Here is a 21,099-nt window from a genome sequence, read left to right as displayed (position 1 = left end):
GATAGAGAGAGAGAGGGAGAATGGGTGCGCCAGGGCTTCCAGCCACTGCAAACGAACTCCAGACACGTGTGCCCCCTTGTACATCTGTCTAACATGGGTCCTGGGGAATGGAGCCTCGAACTGGGGTCCTTAGGCTTCTCAGGCAAGTGCTTAACTGCTAAGCCATCTCTTCAGCCCAACTCACGCTTTCTATAATTCATTTCTCTGTCATTTCCTCACATTTACCTTGTAATGATTGACACCCCTACAAAGTATTAGCTATTGTATCTTGTATCAAGCAAATCATAATCAAATGAACACTTTGTTTTCAGTAAGGGGTAGCCAGCAGAACTCCATTAAATCTTAATATAGAGCATGAGACTAAGAAAAATGAGGTATGGTTTCTTGGATATAAATGAGTCAAAAATTAACAAAAACATAAAATGTTTAGGATGGGTTTAAAGAACCAGTTGCAGATTTCTTCACTGAAGTTTTCACCCAAGAATTATGTTTCAGAGCAGGTTTCTTATCACAAGTATCAGAAATAATGCTATCTTCTTTACAAAAAAGCATGTGTATTTGCATGTGCTTGTGTCTCTGTGAGTGTGTTTATGTGTGTATGAACTAAGGAACGTCTCAGAACTCTTGTTTTCACTTAGTATTGTCCTCATTTGTGTCACTTTCTTGTTCTTCCTTTCTTTCCGCTCCACTCCACTCTCTCTTCTCTGTCTAGTTCTCTATCTCTAGACACCTCTCCCACCCTCCACCTCCCTTCTTATTATGTTTTCCAGGCTGTTCCCTGCCACACACCGGATCCTATCCTTCTCTACACCCCTCTTCACCAAATCATCATGTTCTTCTATGATAATGGTGCAGGATTTGGGAGTTAAAGATGGGCCTCTCAGGTTTATGATCCCACGTTTTGGGTCCTGTTCTATTTTTCTTAAATATTTTATTATTTAATTATTTGAAGGGGTAGAGAGAGAGAGAAAATGGGCACACCAGGGCCTCCAGCTACTGAAACCAAACTCCAGACACATGTGCTCCTTTGTACATCTGGCTTATGTGGGTCCTGGGGTATCAAACCAAGGTCCTTAGGCTTCTCAGGCAAATGCCTTAACCGCTAAGCAATTTCCTCAGCCCCTGTTCTTTTTGTAACAAAGAATTAATAAAATGAACTCAAGAAGGATAAATTATGAATTATTAAGTTTATTTAGGGAGAAAGCACAAATTATGGGTTTATTTAAGGGAAAATGGGACCCAAGAAGACTAGATGAGAGCCATAAGCATGTGGGAAGTGGAAGCATGCGCTCATGTGGAAAATCCTGTGTAGTTCATAAGGTTCATTTAAAAGAAATTCAGATTTTTAAGGAAAGACTGGGGTAGAGACACAGCATGTGGAGGATAAATCTTAGGTCTATATGTACGGAGATTTAGAAGAAACACACATAGGATCTGCCTTGTGCTTCCCTATGGGAGTAAGTTAAAAGGACAGTCAGAGCTTAAGACAGACTAGCAGAACTTCCAGGTAAGATGGCAGCATAGAACCCATGCCAAAACAGCCTAGGGAGGGAAATAAGCAGAAAAACAACAAAATACACTCTTCTATTGAAAAGTTAAGGTGTATAAGTTATTATCAACCACAGCAGTTTCCCCCAGACCAAGCAACAGTATTACGTTCTCCTTCCCACCCAGTCAGGCTAAGGGGGAGGAGAGGCCAGACTCACATATATCACTGTGGGCAGAGCCCGGAGAGGCAGGCAGAGAGAGAATCCAGGGAGAGCAAAGGAGCTGAAACAGCCTTTATAGTTCATTGAAAATGTATTCTTTTGTCAGATTCAAGTATGCTAGGGGAAGTCCCAATTGATTTGTAGATTTGGAGGGCAGATCCCAGGGCCAGACAACCCGGGCTGTCTATCTAGATGGCATGCTAGATTGTGGGTGGCCAAGAGCACAGTAGTTCAGTCTCAATCAGATATAAGTTCTACTTCTACCAAGAGTTCCATGTTTGTGCCAGAGTGAGGTGGCATGTGGGTAGCATCTCTTGGTTCCCTCTGGGCCTCAGTTTTTAACTGAAACTGCCTAAAAGAAGCTAGCTTTACCCTGTTCTCTTTCATGAATAGTTTTCAACTGCACATTTTCCCGGTCCTTAAATCCAGTTACTGAAAGTTCACCTTGTGTATATGGGTGTTTGTCCATGCCAATAGCATTCTGAAAGTATGCTTCCTCAAACACATTCTTTTCAGAATTTCTTACTGAATTTGGGTTCATAGCCATCTGGAAGGGCTTCACACTGCATTTGTTCTGTTTGCAGGGATTTCAAGTTTCCTCCCAATTCTAAGCACTTCTAGTCTCTGTATTCCTACCTACTCTTCTGCTCAGGAGTGCAACCACTAAGCCATTCAAGAAAACTGAAGCATTTTGAAGAATTCAAAAGCATATTTAAAATGTTGAATCTCATCAATAACCAATAGCCATTCCTTCCTGCTCCATTTATTCAACATTTTATTCTCACAGCAACAAAGAGTGACTTAAGCATGTGGAAGAAACATTCACTGATGTTTAAATTCACAAATAAAACTATGTTTTAAGAGAGCCTTGTATCTCTGAGCTTTAGTTTTCAATTAAAACTCAGAGATATCATTATATGGAAGAAGGGAAACTGTTTTGTACTTAGAAAGCCACTTGCACATCCATCAGTTTTTTTTTTTGTTTTTTTGGGGGGAGAATTGGTGTATCAGGGCCTCAGCCATTGCAATTGAAGTCCAGATACAGATGCTAACTAGTGGTCATTTGTGACCTTGTGCTGGCCTCACTTTGTGCATCTGGCGTATGTGGGATCCAGAGAGATACTGAACATTGGTCCAGAGGATTCACAGGCAAGTACTTTAACTGCTAAGCCATCTCTTTAGTCCCCATCATGTTCTCTTATATTCACTCTAACTGAGAGGTAAACTGCTGGTAGGAAGCAGGATTAGACAGAAAACAAGTCAGAGGTGCCCGTCAAGACATCTTGTCAGAACAGAGAAAACATCAAGACATGCATCTTGTGTACTATGTTGCATAGGTTTTCCTCTGTAACACCTATCAAGTATAAAATGCAAGATTCCTGGTTTTGAATGTAAGAAAACTAGTATTAGGAAAACTTCCCTTGATCTTGTTTGATCAACTGAGTGCAGGTGCTCACAGCAGGAGCAGATGGAAACGCAACGAAGACAGGTGTGCTGTCAGGTCTCTACAGACCTCAGCTTTCAAGACCCAGTGCCAGTGAAGAGCACAGATCACAGCAGGAGAAACAAAATGTGGGTCCAGAGTTGTGCAGAACGTAAATAATTCCAGTAAATTTTCTACTCCTCTGTCCAAAAATATAAGCAAAGTTCATAACAGGTATTCAAATTAGTCTTGGAATGCATAATTTTCTTTCACAATTAGTCTTCTCTATTGTTTCTAGTACATTTTATTGAAATAAATAAATATGAGACAGCAATTTTAAAAAAAAGATTTTTACAGAGTGTAGGTCTTCCAGAATTTTAAAAGTGAAATTATATTTAGTGATTTTTAAACATTATAATTTTTTTTGAGGTACGGTCTCACTCTAGCCCAGGCTGACCTGGAATTCACTATGGAGTCTAAGGGTGGCCTCAAACTCACAGCAATCCTTCTACTTCTGCCTCCAGAGTGCTGGGATTAAAGGCATGGGCCACCACGCTGACTAAATATTTTAATTTTTAAAAAGAACTAAAAGATAATCATAGCTTTGCCGGGTGTGGTAGCGCATGCCTTTAATCCCAGCAATCAGGAGGCAGAGGTAGGAGGATCACCACGAGTTCAAGGCCACCCTGAGGGTACATAGTGAATTCCAGGTCAGCCTGGGCTAGAGTGAGACCCTACCTTAAAAAACCAAAAATGAAAAAAAGAAAAAAAAATCATAGCTTGTTTATTTCCCATTAAACCCAGGTAACATCAATCAGAATGGAAAAGTGGGAAAACCTTGATTCTTTACAGCCTGTAAGTTGTTGAGCTTGTAGATATAAGAAGTCTAGTTGAGGTCTCAAGGCAGACTCCCATGGACATTGTTTCCTCTCTTCCAATAGGACCACTCTGTGATTCCAGACGCTATTTGTATAAGTATAAATGGTTAAATTTCCATCCTGTTTGGATAAATAGAAGATGGTTAGGAGAGGTGTGTCAGGATGAACAACCTCACTGCTCCAAGGTGGAGGAGCTAAGGCTCTCAATGCTGGAGATGATGTTGCTTATCATTGGAGAAGTGCTTATAAGAAGACAAAGGGCAGAAGCTTGGGCCAGATAAGTGCATGCTCAGTGTTTTATGAGCTTCAGGACACTATGACAGTCTCTTCACCTTTCTCAGTCTTGGTTTAGTTTTCTATTGTTAAGTAGCAATGCTGTATCCTTCTAGCTATGTCACAGCGCTAAGGAGATTACAGAACAGTGAATGAAGCCATAGGATGGGGTTCTGTGCCTCTTCATCAATAATGATTGACTTGTAATATTGAAAGGTTAGTAATCACAAAGTTGTCACACTGTATATACTGAAGAATGAAGTCAATGAGAGCCAAGAGCTATACCACAGACAGTAACATATGAAATGACTAGAATCAGGGTAAGTAACCTCTTCAGATAAGAGCCACAACATTCTGACTTTTGTCAGAAACTTGGAAGCAGTAAAGTATGTTCTATGTTGTTTTCTGATTTTGGCATTTTTAGATTTCATCACATAATGCATTATAATATATGATTCAAACTACATGATACCATAAAGTGAAAAGCACAGCCTCAAGATTTCACTTCTAAATTATCTTAAAGCACAATTACATAACCAATAAGAGAATCACAAGAGACTCAGTTGAAATTTTGCTACTTTGTAAGTAAACTTTTTTTTCTTATTACCATAGTATTTTAAATTATTAGTTATGAGCATAATATCTTTATAAAAATACACTCCTAAGAAAGAAAGTCTGGCTTAGATAGTAAACAAAAACAATAAAACCTTCCTCCAACTCTCAAGGACCTTGAGAGGGAGAAACTCTAGCCAAATCTGTATTTGACTTCTGAATCCTGCTAGCTTACTGAAAGTGAAAAATGAAGGTCACAATAAACAATATGGAGTTCCAAGGTCCTTAAAAATATTAAGAGAATGACGATAAATGTGGGTGTTAGAAAGGGAATTTATTATTCATGAAGAGTGCACAGTGCAAGGTTTATGTTAAAGGCTTTTGGAGTCGTATTCCAATCATCGTGAAAAATAATCCTGTCACTATGGTAGATAGTAAGATTTATGGGTGTGCTTTCCCATCCTTGAGAGGGCTGCTTAGTAGAGATTATGGAGTAACATATGAAGGTAGCTATGTGATCAGCTGATAATCTGTTATGTAAAATCCTACAAACCAGAAATGGAATTTCCGTTAGTTTGTGAATGGTTACATCTGTTGTGAGCAGTGCTTCTTACACTTAAGTGAGGTATAGTCAATGATGGGTTACTTCAAGTCTTTAATATAATATGTTAATTTTAAGTTATATTATTTTATTAATTATAATGAACTACTTGTGTATGATATGTTACACTGCTTAATATTACTTTTTATTCAGTTAGATATGTTATAACTTAAAGAATGTGAGAATTGTTCATTAAACATACAGCAAAAGTGGAAAAGACTATGAAAAAACACTGAGGCAGAACTAATACCCTCCTGAGAGAAGGCTGCAATGGAAACGAGATAAACATATGTCTGATGTTCTCTGCATTTATAGGTTGGTTAGGATAAGGGAGTTTGTGTGAATATGTGCTTTTCATGGCAACATCATGAATGATATGTAATATGAGTGAAGAACGCCAGAAATATTCCAGGAGAGGTAATCAATTATATGTGAATTTATTTGCCAACTTCACATGCTGTTCCTGGCTTGGAACATGATGGTAGACATAAAAAGTGAATATTTTGTGTCCTATAGTAAAAATAATTTTAAAAATTTATATATCATCAAATACAAATGGATTAAAAACCTGATAGCATTAATAAAACATAATGCTTTTAAAAATGTACTTGGAACCATTATATTAAAATTCAGTGAACAGAGTCTTTTTTTTAATTTTTTTTTTTGGTTTATTTTTATTTACTTATTTGAGAGTGACAGAGAAAGAGGCAGAGAGAGAGAGAGAGAATGGGCACGCCAGGGCCTCCAGCCACTGCAGACGAATTCCAGATGCATGTGCCCCCTTGTGCATCTGGCTAACGTGGGACCTGGGGAATGGAGCCTCGAACCAGGGTCCTTAGGCTTCACAGGCAAGCGCTTAACTGCTAAGCCATCTCTCCAGCCCTGAACAGAGTTTTATTAAGGGCAAAATTCCTTTCATATGTTGGGAATCGAATCCAGGACCTTGCCAAGGCTAGGCAAACACTTTACCACTGAGCTGAACCACTTGCTCTTAGGACCATTGCTGTGAATCTACATTAGGAACTGTTGGCTCATCTTAATGATATGTATGAACACTGTTATAGTTTGGTTGAAGTGTCTTCCAAAAGGCTCTTATACTAAAAGCTTGGTGGTCAGATATGACTATTTTTGAAGTATGTAAAAATCCTAGCAGGTGGGCCTATTTTGGCAAAAGTAGGTCACTGGGAGAAAGCCAAAGGGCTCTATCTCACTGTGATTCTGTCAGACATAAGCTGTGTACCCTTAGTCTACCTCTGTCAGCCATGAGGAGAGTAATTCTGACACTTATTCCCAACACCATGCTGTTTGACCATGGGCCAGAGTCAACAAAGCTAAGGAGTATATATTTAAAACCTAAATCAAAAGAAACAATTCTTCTATCAATATTTTTCTCAGGAATTTAGCTATAAGAATACTAATATAGGACTGGGGAAATGGCTCAGCGGTTAAGGCATTTGCCTGCAAAGCCAAAGGAACAAGGTTCAATTCCCCAGGACCCACAATAGCCACATGCACAAGGGGGCACACACATCTGGAGTTCGTTTACAGTGGCTGAAGGCCCTGGAGCACCCATTCTGTCTTTCTCCCCCTCCCTCCCTCTTTCTCTGTTAAATAAATAAATAAATAATATTTAAAAAGAATACTAACATAACTAAAAGAAGAAAATAAAGGCAGTTCGTTTTATATAATATTTTAGTATTTTATATATGTATTTTCTCTCTGTGTGTGTATGTGCATGCATTGTGTGTGTGTGCGTGTGTGTGAGAGAGAGAGAGAGAGAACAGGGATTAACATCAGGTGTTTTCCTCACTTGTTCTCTGTGGATGTTAGGAGTTCAAACTAAGATATTCATACTTGTGCAATATATACTTTATCCCCTAAGGAATTTCTCTCTACCTCCAACTTATATTTTAAGACAAGGTCTTTCACTGAACCCAGGGTTTGCAGCACTGGCAATACAGTAGTTCAAAAGCCTCAGGGATCCTCCTATCCCCATCTCCCTGTGTGCAGGTCCTTCTTCCTATCCAGCAAGCACTGTACTGACTGAGCTAACTCCTCTACCCCTCTTCCATTACTTTAGAAGCAAAGTATCTAATTTTTTACATATGTATAAATTATGTGACTTTCTACAATGTATGACATAAGACTTTCATTTGCAAAATGACATATTTGAAAGGACAAATCCATTTTCTAGTCATTAAAAAAAAAACTCTTAAGCAGAAAGAAATGTTGATCCCTAGCAGTCATAATGGATTTCTACAAATCAGATTACAAAGTTTGAAAGTCAGAGCTGTCTTCACAGTGAAATAATGTAATGTCAGTTCCTGCTCTAGAACTTCATGATGAGATATATTATTGACATCTGCTTTAGCTGAGATGTTCCAGCAGGTACCTTCTGCTCTTTATATTCAATTGCACTTTGGAGGTATGTTACAGATTCATGCAAGTTTTCTGCATCTTGCCTACAGTCGTATACTTATTTTCATTGACAAAAATGTTTTAAATACATTTGAATAGTTTTTATAAAATTTGATTTTACACACATGCTTTCAATTTGTTTTTCCAACAATTTAATATAAGCATCCTTCCAGGAGATCGGTTATGATTCCAATTTATTATTTGTTGATGGCTATATAATGTAATCATGCATTATGTATTTCAAGTACTTGTTTTGTATCCATTACTCTCCCTAATTTGAAAATTATTTGAAAGCATAAAACACTAAATTCATTTTCGTTCTCCTAAAATGAACATAGTGTCTCACAGATTGTGGTCAATGAATTACCAAGAAGGAAAATATGAATGATAAAATCTTTAGTCAAAATATATCTAGTATATACATGACAAAATGAAACCTTGAACCCCCCCCCAAAATTTATCCTGTAGACATTTTATTTGGTTGAAGGAGTTGGAATGAGAAGTACTTTTAGAATATATAGACGTATCAAAGAGGATATTCATGAATGACCTTAGAATTTGAAATCAGCATAAACATGAGTCTTATAGAAGAAGGGGAAGAAAACTTATACAATAGGGCAATTGTTCATTTTGGTTACCAGTATTAGTAGTGCAACCAAATAACTTGACTATAGCTGAGTGTCTTTATAGGAAACAGTAAAAACTGCCAAAGGCTTATCAAGGTAGCTATGTTATCAAACACACTTGGTCTATAATTTTACAATAGGTCATATGACTTTTCAGTGGAATAGTATATAATTTTTGTCATAGTTTACAAAGTTTATTTTGAAGAAAATGACATATGTATGGAGAATTAGAAAGTACATTACAGAAGGATTGAAAATGGCTTTTTGATGAAGCCATGGTGTACCTAGATAGAGAAGGAACAATCAAAAATTTAAAATCTATTTAGAGATGAACATGAAAACATATCATGCAAGAAAAGGGCTGTGGAAACAGGACAGTGAGTAAAGCAACTGTTGTACTAACATGCATCTTTGGGTTTAGATCCCCAGAACCCACATAAAACAAACAAACAAGCAAATAAATAAACAGACTCAATAACAAGTATCTCCTCCCATGACCAAATGGGAGGCAATGTAAGAATGCTAGTAGCCCATCAACAACCTAACCTGGCATTCTCAGTGGTGAACAAGAGACCTTACCTCAGAGAAGATGAAAGGCAAGGACTAACGTGCAGGCTGTCTTCTGACAAACACATCACACACACACACACACACACACACACACACACACACACACACACACTTTTTTTTCAATACAATTTTCTCTAAGCTTTTTAGATAGAAGAGAATCAGTTAGTAGAGCACAGGACTGTCATGCTCACTCGTCTGGGTTCTCTACTCAAGGAAATGAATAAAAAGTATCTCTGGTTATTTACAAACACAGCAGTCAGGCTCATATTGCTGGAAGAAGTCATCCAACCAAGAACAGATTTGGGTAGAAATGGTATATTTTGGCTTACAGACTTGAGAGAAAGCTCCATCATGGCAGGGGAAAATGATGGCATGAGAAGGGGATGGACATCACCCCCTGGCCAACAGAAGGTAGACAATAGCAACAGGAGAGTGTGCCAAAAACTGGCAAGGGAATACTGGCTATAATACCCACAAGTCTTCCCCCAAAAATACACTACCTCCAGGAGACATTAATTCCCTAATCTCCATCAGCTGGGAGCCCAGCATTCAGAACACCTAAGTTTATAGAGGTCATCTGAATTAAACCACCACGTTGTGCAACTGGCCACAATAAGCTTATAGCCATGCATGATGTAAAATGCAATGCATTCAGTTCAACTTTAAAAGTCCCCATGGACTTTGCGGCGGGAGCTTTCTGCCTGGCCCTGAAAACTCTTGACGATGGTGACTGGACACCGACTCTGCAGCCTCACCTGTCCTACACCGAGGAGGCTCTTCTCCCTGCTGTGCAGCACCTGGCCAAGAACATCGTCATGGTGAACAACAGACTCACAAAGCACATGACAATCAAGTACTCCAAGTCCAGACTCGCCAGGATCACACTTTACCCCAGCTGAATTCTACCCTCGTCCAGGACCTGGCCAGGGCTATGGCAAAGGTGTAACCTGCGAAGGAATGCCAGATCTGCAAATACAATTGGCACCATGTGCCAGCCACCTGTACATACTGTACCATGTTTACTTGCTTTTCAATAAAGATTGTGCCTCTTTTTACTCACAAAAAAGTTCCCATGGTTTTATCAATCCTAATGATGTTCAAACATCCCCATAGTCCAAGGTCTTTTAACTGACCATAACACCAAAAAATTCCCCCACAACCCATAATGGAACAGAAAACACATTCACACTGCAAAAGATAGCATTGGATACAGCAAAGAAATATTCAACCAATACAAGATTTAAAACAATCAGGGCAAATATCAAACTCTGTAGCTTTAAGTCCACTAACTCTAGCCAGTGACAAATCTCCAAGTCCAATAACTTTAACCAGAAACAATTCCCTGGAGTTACAATTCCATACCTCCAGCTAGGCCTCTCACTGTCCTGAAAAACTTCATCCAGGGCTGGCAGCTCTCCTTGGCAACCATCTTGTAGTCCCAGCATCTTCACTGGGTCTCCACTGCAAGCCATGGTTCCTCCTCATGGCCCCATCAGGTTTCCATGCAGGCATACAGCAAACTTGCTACACACTGTCCATGTCCATTTCCAAAACACATGATCATGTTGCGAATTCAATGACTCTCTCTCTTTCCTGCATTTCTTATACTCCATAATACCAGGGAGAGTGTCAATTTGTTAATCTGGATGGGTTGGAGAAGCAGACTTTGAAGAACAGGATACCCCTTGAACACTGAGGCCCCTTCAGAAGAGTCTACCTTCTTCCTGTTGCCTCAGTACAGATGAGCTGGCCAATCTCAAAGGTTGTAAACTCTCACATATTTGCAGCTGAACAGGCTTAAGCGTCAGCCCAAAGATTTCATTCGGTGCCATATCTCTCTGCACCCATCAGTCCATTTGTATGCAGTGAAATCCTGCACAACTTCTCAGGACACACACATAACAAGAAGTCTCTCACACAAACTGCTTGTAGCCCAGTCCAGTCAAAGCTCTTTCTGTCCCCCATAAGCCAAACCTTACAGTCCATAATTCTTACTGCATTCAGGTCTCACAACTCTGACCAGCATAATCCATTATGCTGCACATACAACACTGCAAGGCATCTATTAATCCAAGATTACAAATTCTTCCACATTCCTCTTGAAAATCAGCTCCAAGAGGCCAAAGCCATACAGTCAGGTATATAACAGCAATCCCACTTCTGATACCAACTGTAACTGTTGCAGTCAGGTTCACATTGCTGGCAGAAATAATATAGCCAAGAGCAGTTTTGGGGGGAAAAAAGGTTTATTTTGGCTTACAGACTCAAGGGGAAGCTCCATGATAGCAGAGGAAAATGATGACAGAGGGTGGACATCACCCCTGGACAACATAAGGTAGACAACAGCAACAAGAGAGTATGCCAAACACCAGCAAGGGGACACTGGCTATATTACCCATAAGCCTGCCCCCAACAATACACTGCCTCCAGGAGGCATTAATTCCCAAATCTCTATCAGCTGGGAACCTAGCATTCACAACACCTGGGGCACACCTGAATCAAACCATCACAGCATACATATGTTTAAGGCATGTCATCGGAACAAATATTTGTCCATAAGCCTATTCAAATAAGGGAGCTGTAATTAACAGAGTAGAAATTACATTTCTGAGGTCTAGAATTAACTTTGGCTTCTGAGCAAAATGGAGTCACTGAATTGGGGAAATCAATCAATGAGGAATGACAAGATATTGTAAATCCACAGCCTTAAAGCAAAAAAGTAGAGACCGTATATTGTATTTGTCTCTGTTGTAAAAGGAAACATGCTGCCCTACTCACAGATGATAGAGAACAATATCTATGGCTTGGAGGGGCACTTTCAGAACCCAGCATGCAATAGTGAATCAAAACTTGGCTTATTTTATAAAATCATACATATAGATATGATAAACAGAAGTATAAGTAATGTCTTATCTTCTTAAATGAATATGACAATGCTAATTTAAGAAAACTATGAGATATAAGAGTTTTATATTACACAATAACTTCTGCTTTTTTAACATGTACATTTAATCCCTGAGACAAAGAAAAAGGTTGCTAATATTAATGACATTCTATTTTTTAATCCTTTCTTAATGTAAAGTGTTATTTCTTTTCTTAGAATAAAAGCTTGAAAAACAAACTGTTGTCAGGAAGCAAGCTGTGTGGGATTCATGCAGAAGAGGTGAGTAAATAGTCTCTTCCCTTAGCTTCATAGAATAAAAACAAAGTTGTTAATTTTTATAACTTAGGCATCTAATGTCTGCTTTTTCCTAATGCAAATAGTAGGTTGTAAAATAAAGCAGAATTTAAAGCACTGAATATACTTAACTATTTTTAGTTGTAGAGCTGAAAAGGATAATGTTCAATTTTCCTAATTTAGCTGACTCATTAGGATTTTCATAATGAAAAATTCCTGGAAGTCCATTACGCTTATGTGATAAATGCAATGTTTCATGATTGATCATTGATCTCATCAAGCAAATACATTTGTTTGTTCTACTTGCCCTGAAGCATAATTGTTTCATATATTTATCTGAAGGAAAAAAAATACAATTCTCCTTTATCTAGATTTAACAAAACTAACAAATATTCTCTTTTCTCATCTCTGGATTCTTCTATTATCCTAAAATCAATATGAAAATCATTATAATCTTTAATAAAATAGAAGTGATTATATCATATGTGAGTATGAGTCAAGGAGAGAAGAAAAGTACCTGTGTTTATCAGATACTTCAAGGATCATGCACACAGACAGATTGCACATGGAAGAACTTTACTCCAGGAAATTCATGTGAGCAATAAGGAAGGGGAACGAGAAGTTCCTTTACAGCATGTTGACTAAGGAAGTGGGAAAAGAGGAATGTATAGGAGAAGAACAATAGTTTTGATGAGTTGAGTGTCAATCTTCTTTCCCGTAGTTGTCTAGAAATGATGCGTAGATCTGCCTCAACAGATTAGTCATCTTCTAGATATTGAGACATTCTTCCAACCTGATACCCAAATCCCTTCTTAGTCATTTTTCTGTGGAAATGAAAGCAAAGATTGTTTGGGGAGACACAGACACTGATACTTAATTCTACAGGTAGACAACATTATGGTCTCTCACTCACTGTACCATTTTTGTCAGAATTGTGGCACATGTCTGGCCAATTCAACATGAGACCAAGATTAATCATCAAAAAATATGATCACATATGTACCTATCACAAGAAAAGTTTTCCCTGTGGAGACACAAAATACTTCTTCCTCCCAGATAGGTCATAGCTGACAGACCAAAGTATGATTGCATGAAAACCAGTTTTAGTGAACTAATGCTTATTAGCAGGGTGAGAGGTTGTTTACAGGAGGAATGGAGCCTCCAAACCAGCCACATCACCAAGAAGTCCCATATCATCCTGGATAATGATCTTCCTATGGCCACTGAGGTGGAGCTCCCTATGTTGAAATTACCTCCCACGATGGTCTTCCCTCAGCCTCAGGGGTGAGTCCTTAAAGAGCATGGAGACTCCAAAGCAGACACTCTTTTGAGAAGAGTGTTCTCAAAATGGATCTCCCTGTGTCCAGATTATATCCTTGAATGCCCCTCTTTCAGCCTCAAGGTGAGGGCTAACTTACAGACCATGGATAACTCAAAGGCAGCTGCATCACTGAGAAACTCACCCAAATATATGTGACAACTGAAGGAAGCTGCATCTCTAGAGCTCACTGCACAATCTGTAGGCAGCTCTGTTTGGAGAGTCTTGAGCACACTAAATGACTTGCAAGCAACTTCATTTCTTAGAGTTTCCTTCTAAGTAGTTGGTCTTACTTTTTAGCTTGAAGAAGGGGACTTGCAACTTTCCCCCAGACTCGTTGATTTCCTGAGTCTCCTGAGCCTCCTTCAGATCTCCCAGATATATTGACCACTTCCTACAGGAGGAAATATTTTAATTTAGAGGAAATTGCTATACAGCACTACCATGTAATATTATCCTTCTAAGAATAATTTTCTGGGCTAGAGAGATGGCTTAGTGGTTACGGTGCTTGCCTGCAAAGCCAAAGGACCCAGCTTCAACTCCCCAGGACCCACATAAAGCCAGATGCATAAGGGGGCACACTTATCTGGAGTTCGTTTGCAGTGTCTGGAGGCCCTGGCACTCCCATTCTCTCTCTATTCTCTCTCTCTCTCTCTTTGCCTCTACTTGCCTATTTCTGTATCTCTTTCTCTTTCTTTCAAATAAATAAATAAAAATTAAAATATTAAAAAAGAATACTTTTCCACTATGATTATATACATATGAGTGTTTTAAATACATAGTAAACAAATATTGACTCTCTAACAAGAAAGACCATCCAATCTCCTGTGCCCCTCTGATACTTGTCAACATTAGTTGGGCAGGGAAAGTCTGTTTCCTTAAGAGAATGTTTAGCATGGATGTGAATAAATTTTGAACCCTAGATTAGAACAAAGGGGGGCAAATGCCAATCAATTTTGTATTTGAAGTTGTGAAAGATTATCAGAATTTCCCTTTATTAAAAATGAGTAACAGGGCTGGAGCGATGGTTTAGCAGTTAAGATGTTTGCTTACAAACATTTAGATGTATTTACCACTTTATGTCAGGTTGTTCATTGTCTGGCTGAAAGATATTATGTGTATTTGAATGTAGACTGAAGAAACTAGTAAGAAGATTTTGTTAAACAGCACCTTTTTAAAGATACTTTTTTTAAAACAAGTTTTGGGTTTTCTCATTCTGCCTCAGATGTCTGGATGTTTGATGCCAATGCTTAGCTTCAGCTATTCCATTTTGCTGTCAAAATGCTTGGGATCTCTTCAGCTTGACTGAAAAAATTATTTGTGGGAAATTATAAAGAATTTCAATTTTCAAATTTGAAAATATCAGTGAAGTTAGACACTAATCCATATCTCTGCTTTTACAGTCAAAAAAAATCCAAGCACAGCTGAAGGAACTCCGTTATGGGAAGAAAGATTTATTATTTAAGGTAAGCATCTTTCTCCCTTCTGGCTCAAAATCACTAGCCCAATATGTAATCTATCAAAATATATTATTTAGGTTAAATGTAATTTCTAACATTTCTAATGACTTAAAGGCCACGTTGCCTGAAATGCAGACTATGATTTCTCACATGCATTCCTCATCAATGACAGCTTTGCTATAGTAATTGAACTGCCCTGTAACTTTAACTAATGTTTAGGAATCATGTCTTTTGGTAGTTATCTGTACATGCAGCAGATATTGAAGATAATTCTAGACAAGAAATTTGCTTATGACCTTAGATCTTGACTATTAGAGATTCCTGAATTAAACTCTACTACTAAGTGGTCGTAGTCAATTATCGATTGATGTTGGTATTGACATACTCCTTGACAAGACATTGCAATCAAAGCCTGTGACTAAGAAGGAATGTGAGACAGCTTATGAATGTGAGAGAATGAATAATTGCCTACTGAACAAGCTCAATTCTCTGATCTCAGAATTTATGAACATATTTTAGTATAGTATGTCTAATGAGATTGCAGGTGAGATTAAATTAAGGATCTCTCAATGAGAAGGCCCAGACTATTATAAAGGCTGGCATGATTTAATGACATGGGTCTTTAAATAACCAGACTAGAAGGTCTAAAATAGAGGTTATGTACTCACATAAATTTCATAATAAGGAAGAATGAATGGATTCTTCCCACTTCCAGAAGGGATCCACACTTCAATCTAGTCCATTAAATTCATGTCAAAGTTCTCTTCTTGAAAATCATAGTGTAGGGCTGGAGAGATGGCTTAGCAGTTAAGCGCTTGCCTGTAAAGCCTAAGGGCCCCGGTTTGAGGCTCGATTCCCCAGGACCCATGTTAGCCAGATGCACAAGGGGGCGCATGCATCTGGAGTTCATGTGCAGTGGCTGGAAGCCCTGGCGCGCCAATTCTCTGTCTCTCTCTCTCTTTCTGTAGCTCTCAAATAAATAAAATAAACAAAAAAAATTTTTTTAAAAAGAAAATCATAGTGTATTTAACTGGTACATTGATGTTACCCTTATTTAAGATGCATAGACTCCCCAGGCAAAAATACGAAGTATTATTTATTCAGTTGTTCTCATTGTACACTGCCTCATCAAGTGCAGTAGAGTGAAAAGAGATGTAGGTATGATAATTTGTTATTAAAAATCTTTGAATTACCAGGTGTGGTGGTGCAAACCTTTAGTCCCAGCATTTAGGAGGCAGAAGTAGGAGGATTGCCATGAGTTCAAGGCCATCCTAAGAATACATAGTGATTTCCAGGTCTACCTGGGCTAGAGCAAGTCCCTACCTTGAAAAACCAAACAAAAACAAACAAACAAACAAACTTTTAATTGTATGTTAAGTTGACTTTTTAACATATAATGATTATCATATTCTATCAAATTCTATATTCTGTAAAATTCAGTAGAGAATAACATTACTTTATTTAACAATTAAGAAGTTAATCAATTTCTCTAATGAAATCAGTAAGGAACAGTTTGTTTCTTCACTGCCTTTACTCCTGGATTTAATCATAGGAGTTGTTCTTATTATGTCAATTGAAACTTATTAAACACTCACTATGTAAATGTAGGAATCTTGACCCATCATACCATTTGCTCCTTTGGTTTTGTTTATAACACTATGTTCCCTAGCACCCTAAGCAAATTTTGAGTTACTTGTCACTGATATTCAGTATCCTCACCAGCTAACATACCACATGTACTATGTGATAAATAGGGTAGAAGTGTAAGTCCACGTCATTTGCTTTCTACTGTAAATCATTCATGCTAAGACTCATGAGTTTACAGTATCTTATCTCTTTCATTGAGCTATTTATTCGTCACAGAAGACATATAGTTAAAATTAGCAACAAAATCTGTGTGTCCATGTCTATTTGCATCTCTGCCTGTGTGTCTGTGCTTGTATATTTTCATGTTTTGGTGCATTATCATTTGCAATGAAATTTCTACTTCTATTTATAAGGATTTATCTTCCTAGGGTGAGGATTACATTAAAACAAGTGTAAATTCTTAAATAGCATGAGTTGTGAAGATAGAAATATCATAATTATGTTGAAGATCATTGTAATTTTAAAAATAAGTCATTAATTGCCTTGCTATTTCATATGGGGGAGAAATTCATAATCAGAAGATCTGTGCATGGGTGGGACATGATGTCATGTAATTCAGGCTATGATCACATATACATTTTATTTCTATTTCTTTCATAACACCCCTTAAACAAGGTATGGCAGGTTCTCATCAAATAGTCAAGTTGATAAGAGAAAAACAGAATTTTATGATCCACATTTGATTAATTTAAATTTATCTAGCCTGTTTGCTAAGCCAGTATTGGGGTAAGCAGAATGGCTCTGTGTCACGCACTCTTTATTTGCTCAGTGCTCTCTGCTGATTAAGTTTGGTCCCTACTTGTTGACATCATGAAAAAGAGGGCTGAAGAGAAGTGACTTTATTTTCTTATGTGATTCCATGTTTTAAAATTTCAGAAAAAAAGTCATTTGTGCTTCAAATTAACCTTCTGGGTGCAAGACAAAGCAATGCTGCCTTTTTAAAAATATTAGACCTGAAACCCTGACTTAGAGACATAACAACAGTAGCTTGATATCATGGGGCAGTTCACAGTGTGGTTCTGGGATTCTCTGTCCTCAGAGTAGACTAGTTTTCATTCTCCTTTGTTGTGTGCCTTTAGATGATTTATATGTTGTCCATGTTAGAATATTGTCCTAAGTACTCAAAATACCATAGTTAAACATAACTCAAATTTTGTTAATATGAGAGAAAATAATTTTAATTGGTAATTAAATGTTAACACATTACTTAAAAGCAGAAATAGTTTTATTATAAAAATGGGATTTGGTTTAGAATTGCCAATTGCTTGGAACAGAACAGTTTTATCATGGGCTTTCTTTTGTGGATATATATGTGTTTTTGACATATGTGCATTGATGCTCACATATGTGTGGGCACATGTATGTGCACATGCATGTAAAAGAGACTGATGTTGAGTGTCTTCCTTTTTCTCTCTACCTTTATTTATTTTTTTTTTAATTTTTTTTTTAATGTTTTGGTTGTTCAATGTAGGATCTTGCTGTAGCCCAGGCTAACCTGGAATTCACTACATAGTCTCAGGCTGGCCTTGAACTCATGATGATCTTCCTACCTCTTCCTCCCGAGTGCTGGGATTAAAGGTGTGTACTACCATGCCTGGCTCTTCCTCGTTTATTGATGCAGATCTCTCCATTGAGCCCTGATTCACCTAGTGTCTCTTTGCATGATGATGCTTTCCAGTTGCCATTCTTCTGTGCAGGAGCTCATTAAAAGCCACTTTTTCTCATGGTCAGTGCACACTTATCATGCTTTTGCCATGCTTCCTCATGTATGCTTCTTACTCTGTCCTTTCACTTGAAAAATGAAGTGTGTTCTATAATCACCAGGCTTATTATTATGTTAAGTTTAATTTTAAGAAAAACAATTAAAATTTTTGATAATATATGCAATTTTGACAAAGTTTACTATGATTCATAATTTCAAAAAGATAATAGCGTATAAGAAAGTAAAATAAAACCCAACTAAACCACAAAAAAATGGAGAATACCAGAACTATAATTACATATTATTTATTTGTTCATTCATTCATTTTGGGTCAAGTTCTTATCTCTAGATCTGGCTGGCCTGGAATTCACTCTGTAAACTAGGCTATCCTCAAACTTGTAGCAAAATTCCTGCATCTGCTTCTCAAGTGCCAGAATCACAGGCCTATATGGCAACACTCATATTGTGAAGACATTTTTAAAAAAGGTTATCTCTGTGTCTCTCCTCATTTCAGAACTTTCTGGTAGGTCCTGTGACCCTTTGTCACTGAGCTTCAAACTACTGTTAAAATTCTCAAAATTAAACACAAATTATAAAAACTACCCCAATTTGTTACTCAAACTACAGTTTGTTTTTCATCTTCACAGGCCTCCTAAGTGCTCAGCACTATCAGTCTGTGGCTTTTTGGGAGCTACTCAACTCCAAAAGAATCTGGCCACTTCTGCCTTGGCACTGCAGTGAAAGCTGCTCACTGTGTATGCAAAGATACTGTAGCAAAGGATTTTATAAGCTCAAGAATGGGGGAAACTAAAACACACACCAGAATTTGTTTGAAGAAAATCAGAATGAAGACAGCTATCTTCATACTTCTAGAACTGCATTGCTTCTTGGATCTAAGGAGTGGTCTGAGACCTGGATTGTTGACCCCGCTGCATATGCTTGTCTTGTTCATCAGATTGAGTCTAAATCTTGCCTTATAAGCCTTCTTCCCACTGAGAAGGGCCCTCAGTTTACACTGCTTTAAGCTGACCTTGTGCATTTCCTTTTCAGAGTGTAAATAGAGCAGGTGGGTCTTTATGAACCTTGGGGAAATCACCCCAGAACAGTCGGGCTGGTCCTGTGGCACAGCAGTCGTAAGTGGGAACTACTAGGCAATTTGAAGATGCAGGCGTAAAATTCTCTTTGGAGGCAGTGAAAGATCACCATGCATTTCTGATCCACAGAAGTCATCTTGGGTTCTGAAATAATATCACTTTTCTGAGTCATACCTGACCTCCTGAAGTTACTATTTAGACCAAACCTCTCAATACTTGCATTCATAAATTAGTAGGTCTCATCTCCAATTAAAATTGTGGCAGTGTCTCTATGTGAAAGTGAAAACAAAGCAGTCATAAACATTCAGTGATTTCAGTCATTATAAAATTTTTTAAGTGCCTCATTTTGTCTTTCCTTTTCCCTAGTGATGATGCAGTTAATTTCAAAATACAAGAGAATTTTATGATTATTTTTAATCCTTCTTCTTTTAGTAATACAGCTAGATGTTCTCTTTTTGACATGATGAGACATTTCAAAAATTCATCTGTGCATTTTCTTGATTTATCTCACCTCATTTCATTACTGTTAGTAACTCACAAGGGTATTTATTAATATAAACATAATAAAAGAGAAGACAATTATCTCTTAATGTAATTGCATAGAATTTATAGCAATCAAACAAACATAAATCACCACTCTAAATATGATAGCTTATAAGAAGAAATGTGGAGCTCTTGGGGTAAAAGCAGGACTCATATGTGCTTAACCTGGGTGTTTTTACCAGTGGAAACCTGTCTAGTTATATCAATATGTCTGTGTCTAACATTTTAGAGAAGAATTTCAGGTACCTTGGTCCCTACCATGATCATGGAGAGAAACAAGTTAGGTCAATATATTACATTTATTTTCAAGACCTTCATATTGGAAGGCTCCTTTAAGCACTGTTTGTTTCAGTCTTCATAAAATACATGCTAATCTCCCCAGAATCACTACCTCTAGTGATTAAGGTTCACAACATGGCAAGTGAAATTTTCCCCCTGAAGTTTTAAATGTTGGAAAATGCTTTATCTTTCTTTATCATAGTTTTTTACACAGAGTTGTCAGGCTGCTGTCTATGCATTGTTTTTCTAAGGTCCTGTTGTTTGGATTTCTTTTTTTTTTTCCAGGTAGGTTTCACTCTAGCCCTAGGCCAACTTGGAATTCACTATATAGTCACAAGGCGTCCTCATGCTCATGGCGATCCTCCCACCTCTGCCTCACTCAAATTCTGGGATTAAAGGCGTGAGCCACCATGCCCAGCTCTCTTCTTTCTTTGGGATTTCTGTTCTCCATACTCACTTGCCTATGCTTTCTAAAAGAGATTTAGAATTTAATGTTGTTTTACAGTTGTATATCAGTCTCAGGAACATCTGTGGTTTTAATGAAAATATATAACCTACTTCTTCACTAACTGTGAAATAAATTTGGAAGGCATAGTCCACTGTAAGATTGAAGTAGGCAATGAAAACAAATTCAGTACTCAGGACTTGTGCCACTTAGCTGGGAGCTAAAATTTATATTCTTCCACACATACTTTTAGTTTTTTATTCCGTTGCATAGTCTCTCCCCCTTTGAAACTTTATAGCTAGCATATTTTTCCACATTGTCCCCAACCATGGCTACTCAACCACAAGAACAAAAATGTAACCCTTCTGCAAGTTGAAAGTCTG

General features: G+C 37.8%; 1 protein-coding gene across 4 annotated transcripts in view; it reads left to right on the top strand.

The window, feature by feature from the left end:
• Luzp2 (leucine zipper protein 2) overlaps window positions 1–21,099 on the top strand; it is a 313,181-nt gene that overhangs the window by 235,526 nt on the left and 56,556 nt on the right. For all 4 annotated transcript variants that reach the window (XM_045145859.1, XM_045145858.1, XM_045145860.1 and 1 more), the window contains exons 6-7: window positions 12,151–12,213; window positions 14,950–15,012. In XM_045145859.1, coding sequence (XP_045001794.1) covers window positions 12,151–12,213; window positions 14,950–15,012 — 126 coding nt within the window. The remainder of the gene's footprint in view (window positions 1–12,150; window positions 12,214–14,949; window positions 15,013–21,099) is intronic.

Source organism: Jaculus jaculus, chromosome 3, assembly GCF_020740685.1.
Source record: "Jaculus jaculus isolate mJacJac1 chromosome 3, mJacJac1.mat.Y.cur, whole genome shotgun sequence".
NCBI lineage: Eukaryota > Metazoa > Chordata > Mammalia > Rodentia > Dipodidae > Jaculus > Jaculus jaculus.
The sequence above is the reverse complement of the archived record's forward strand: the minus strand, read 5'-3'. Positions and strand labels throughout refer to the sequence as shown.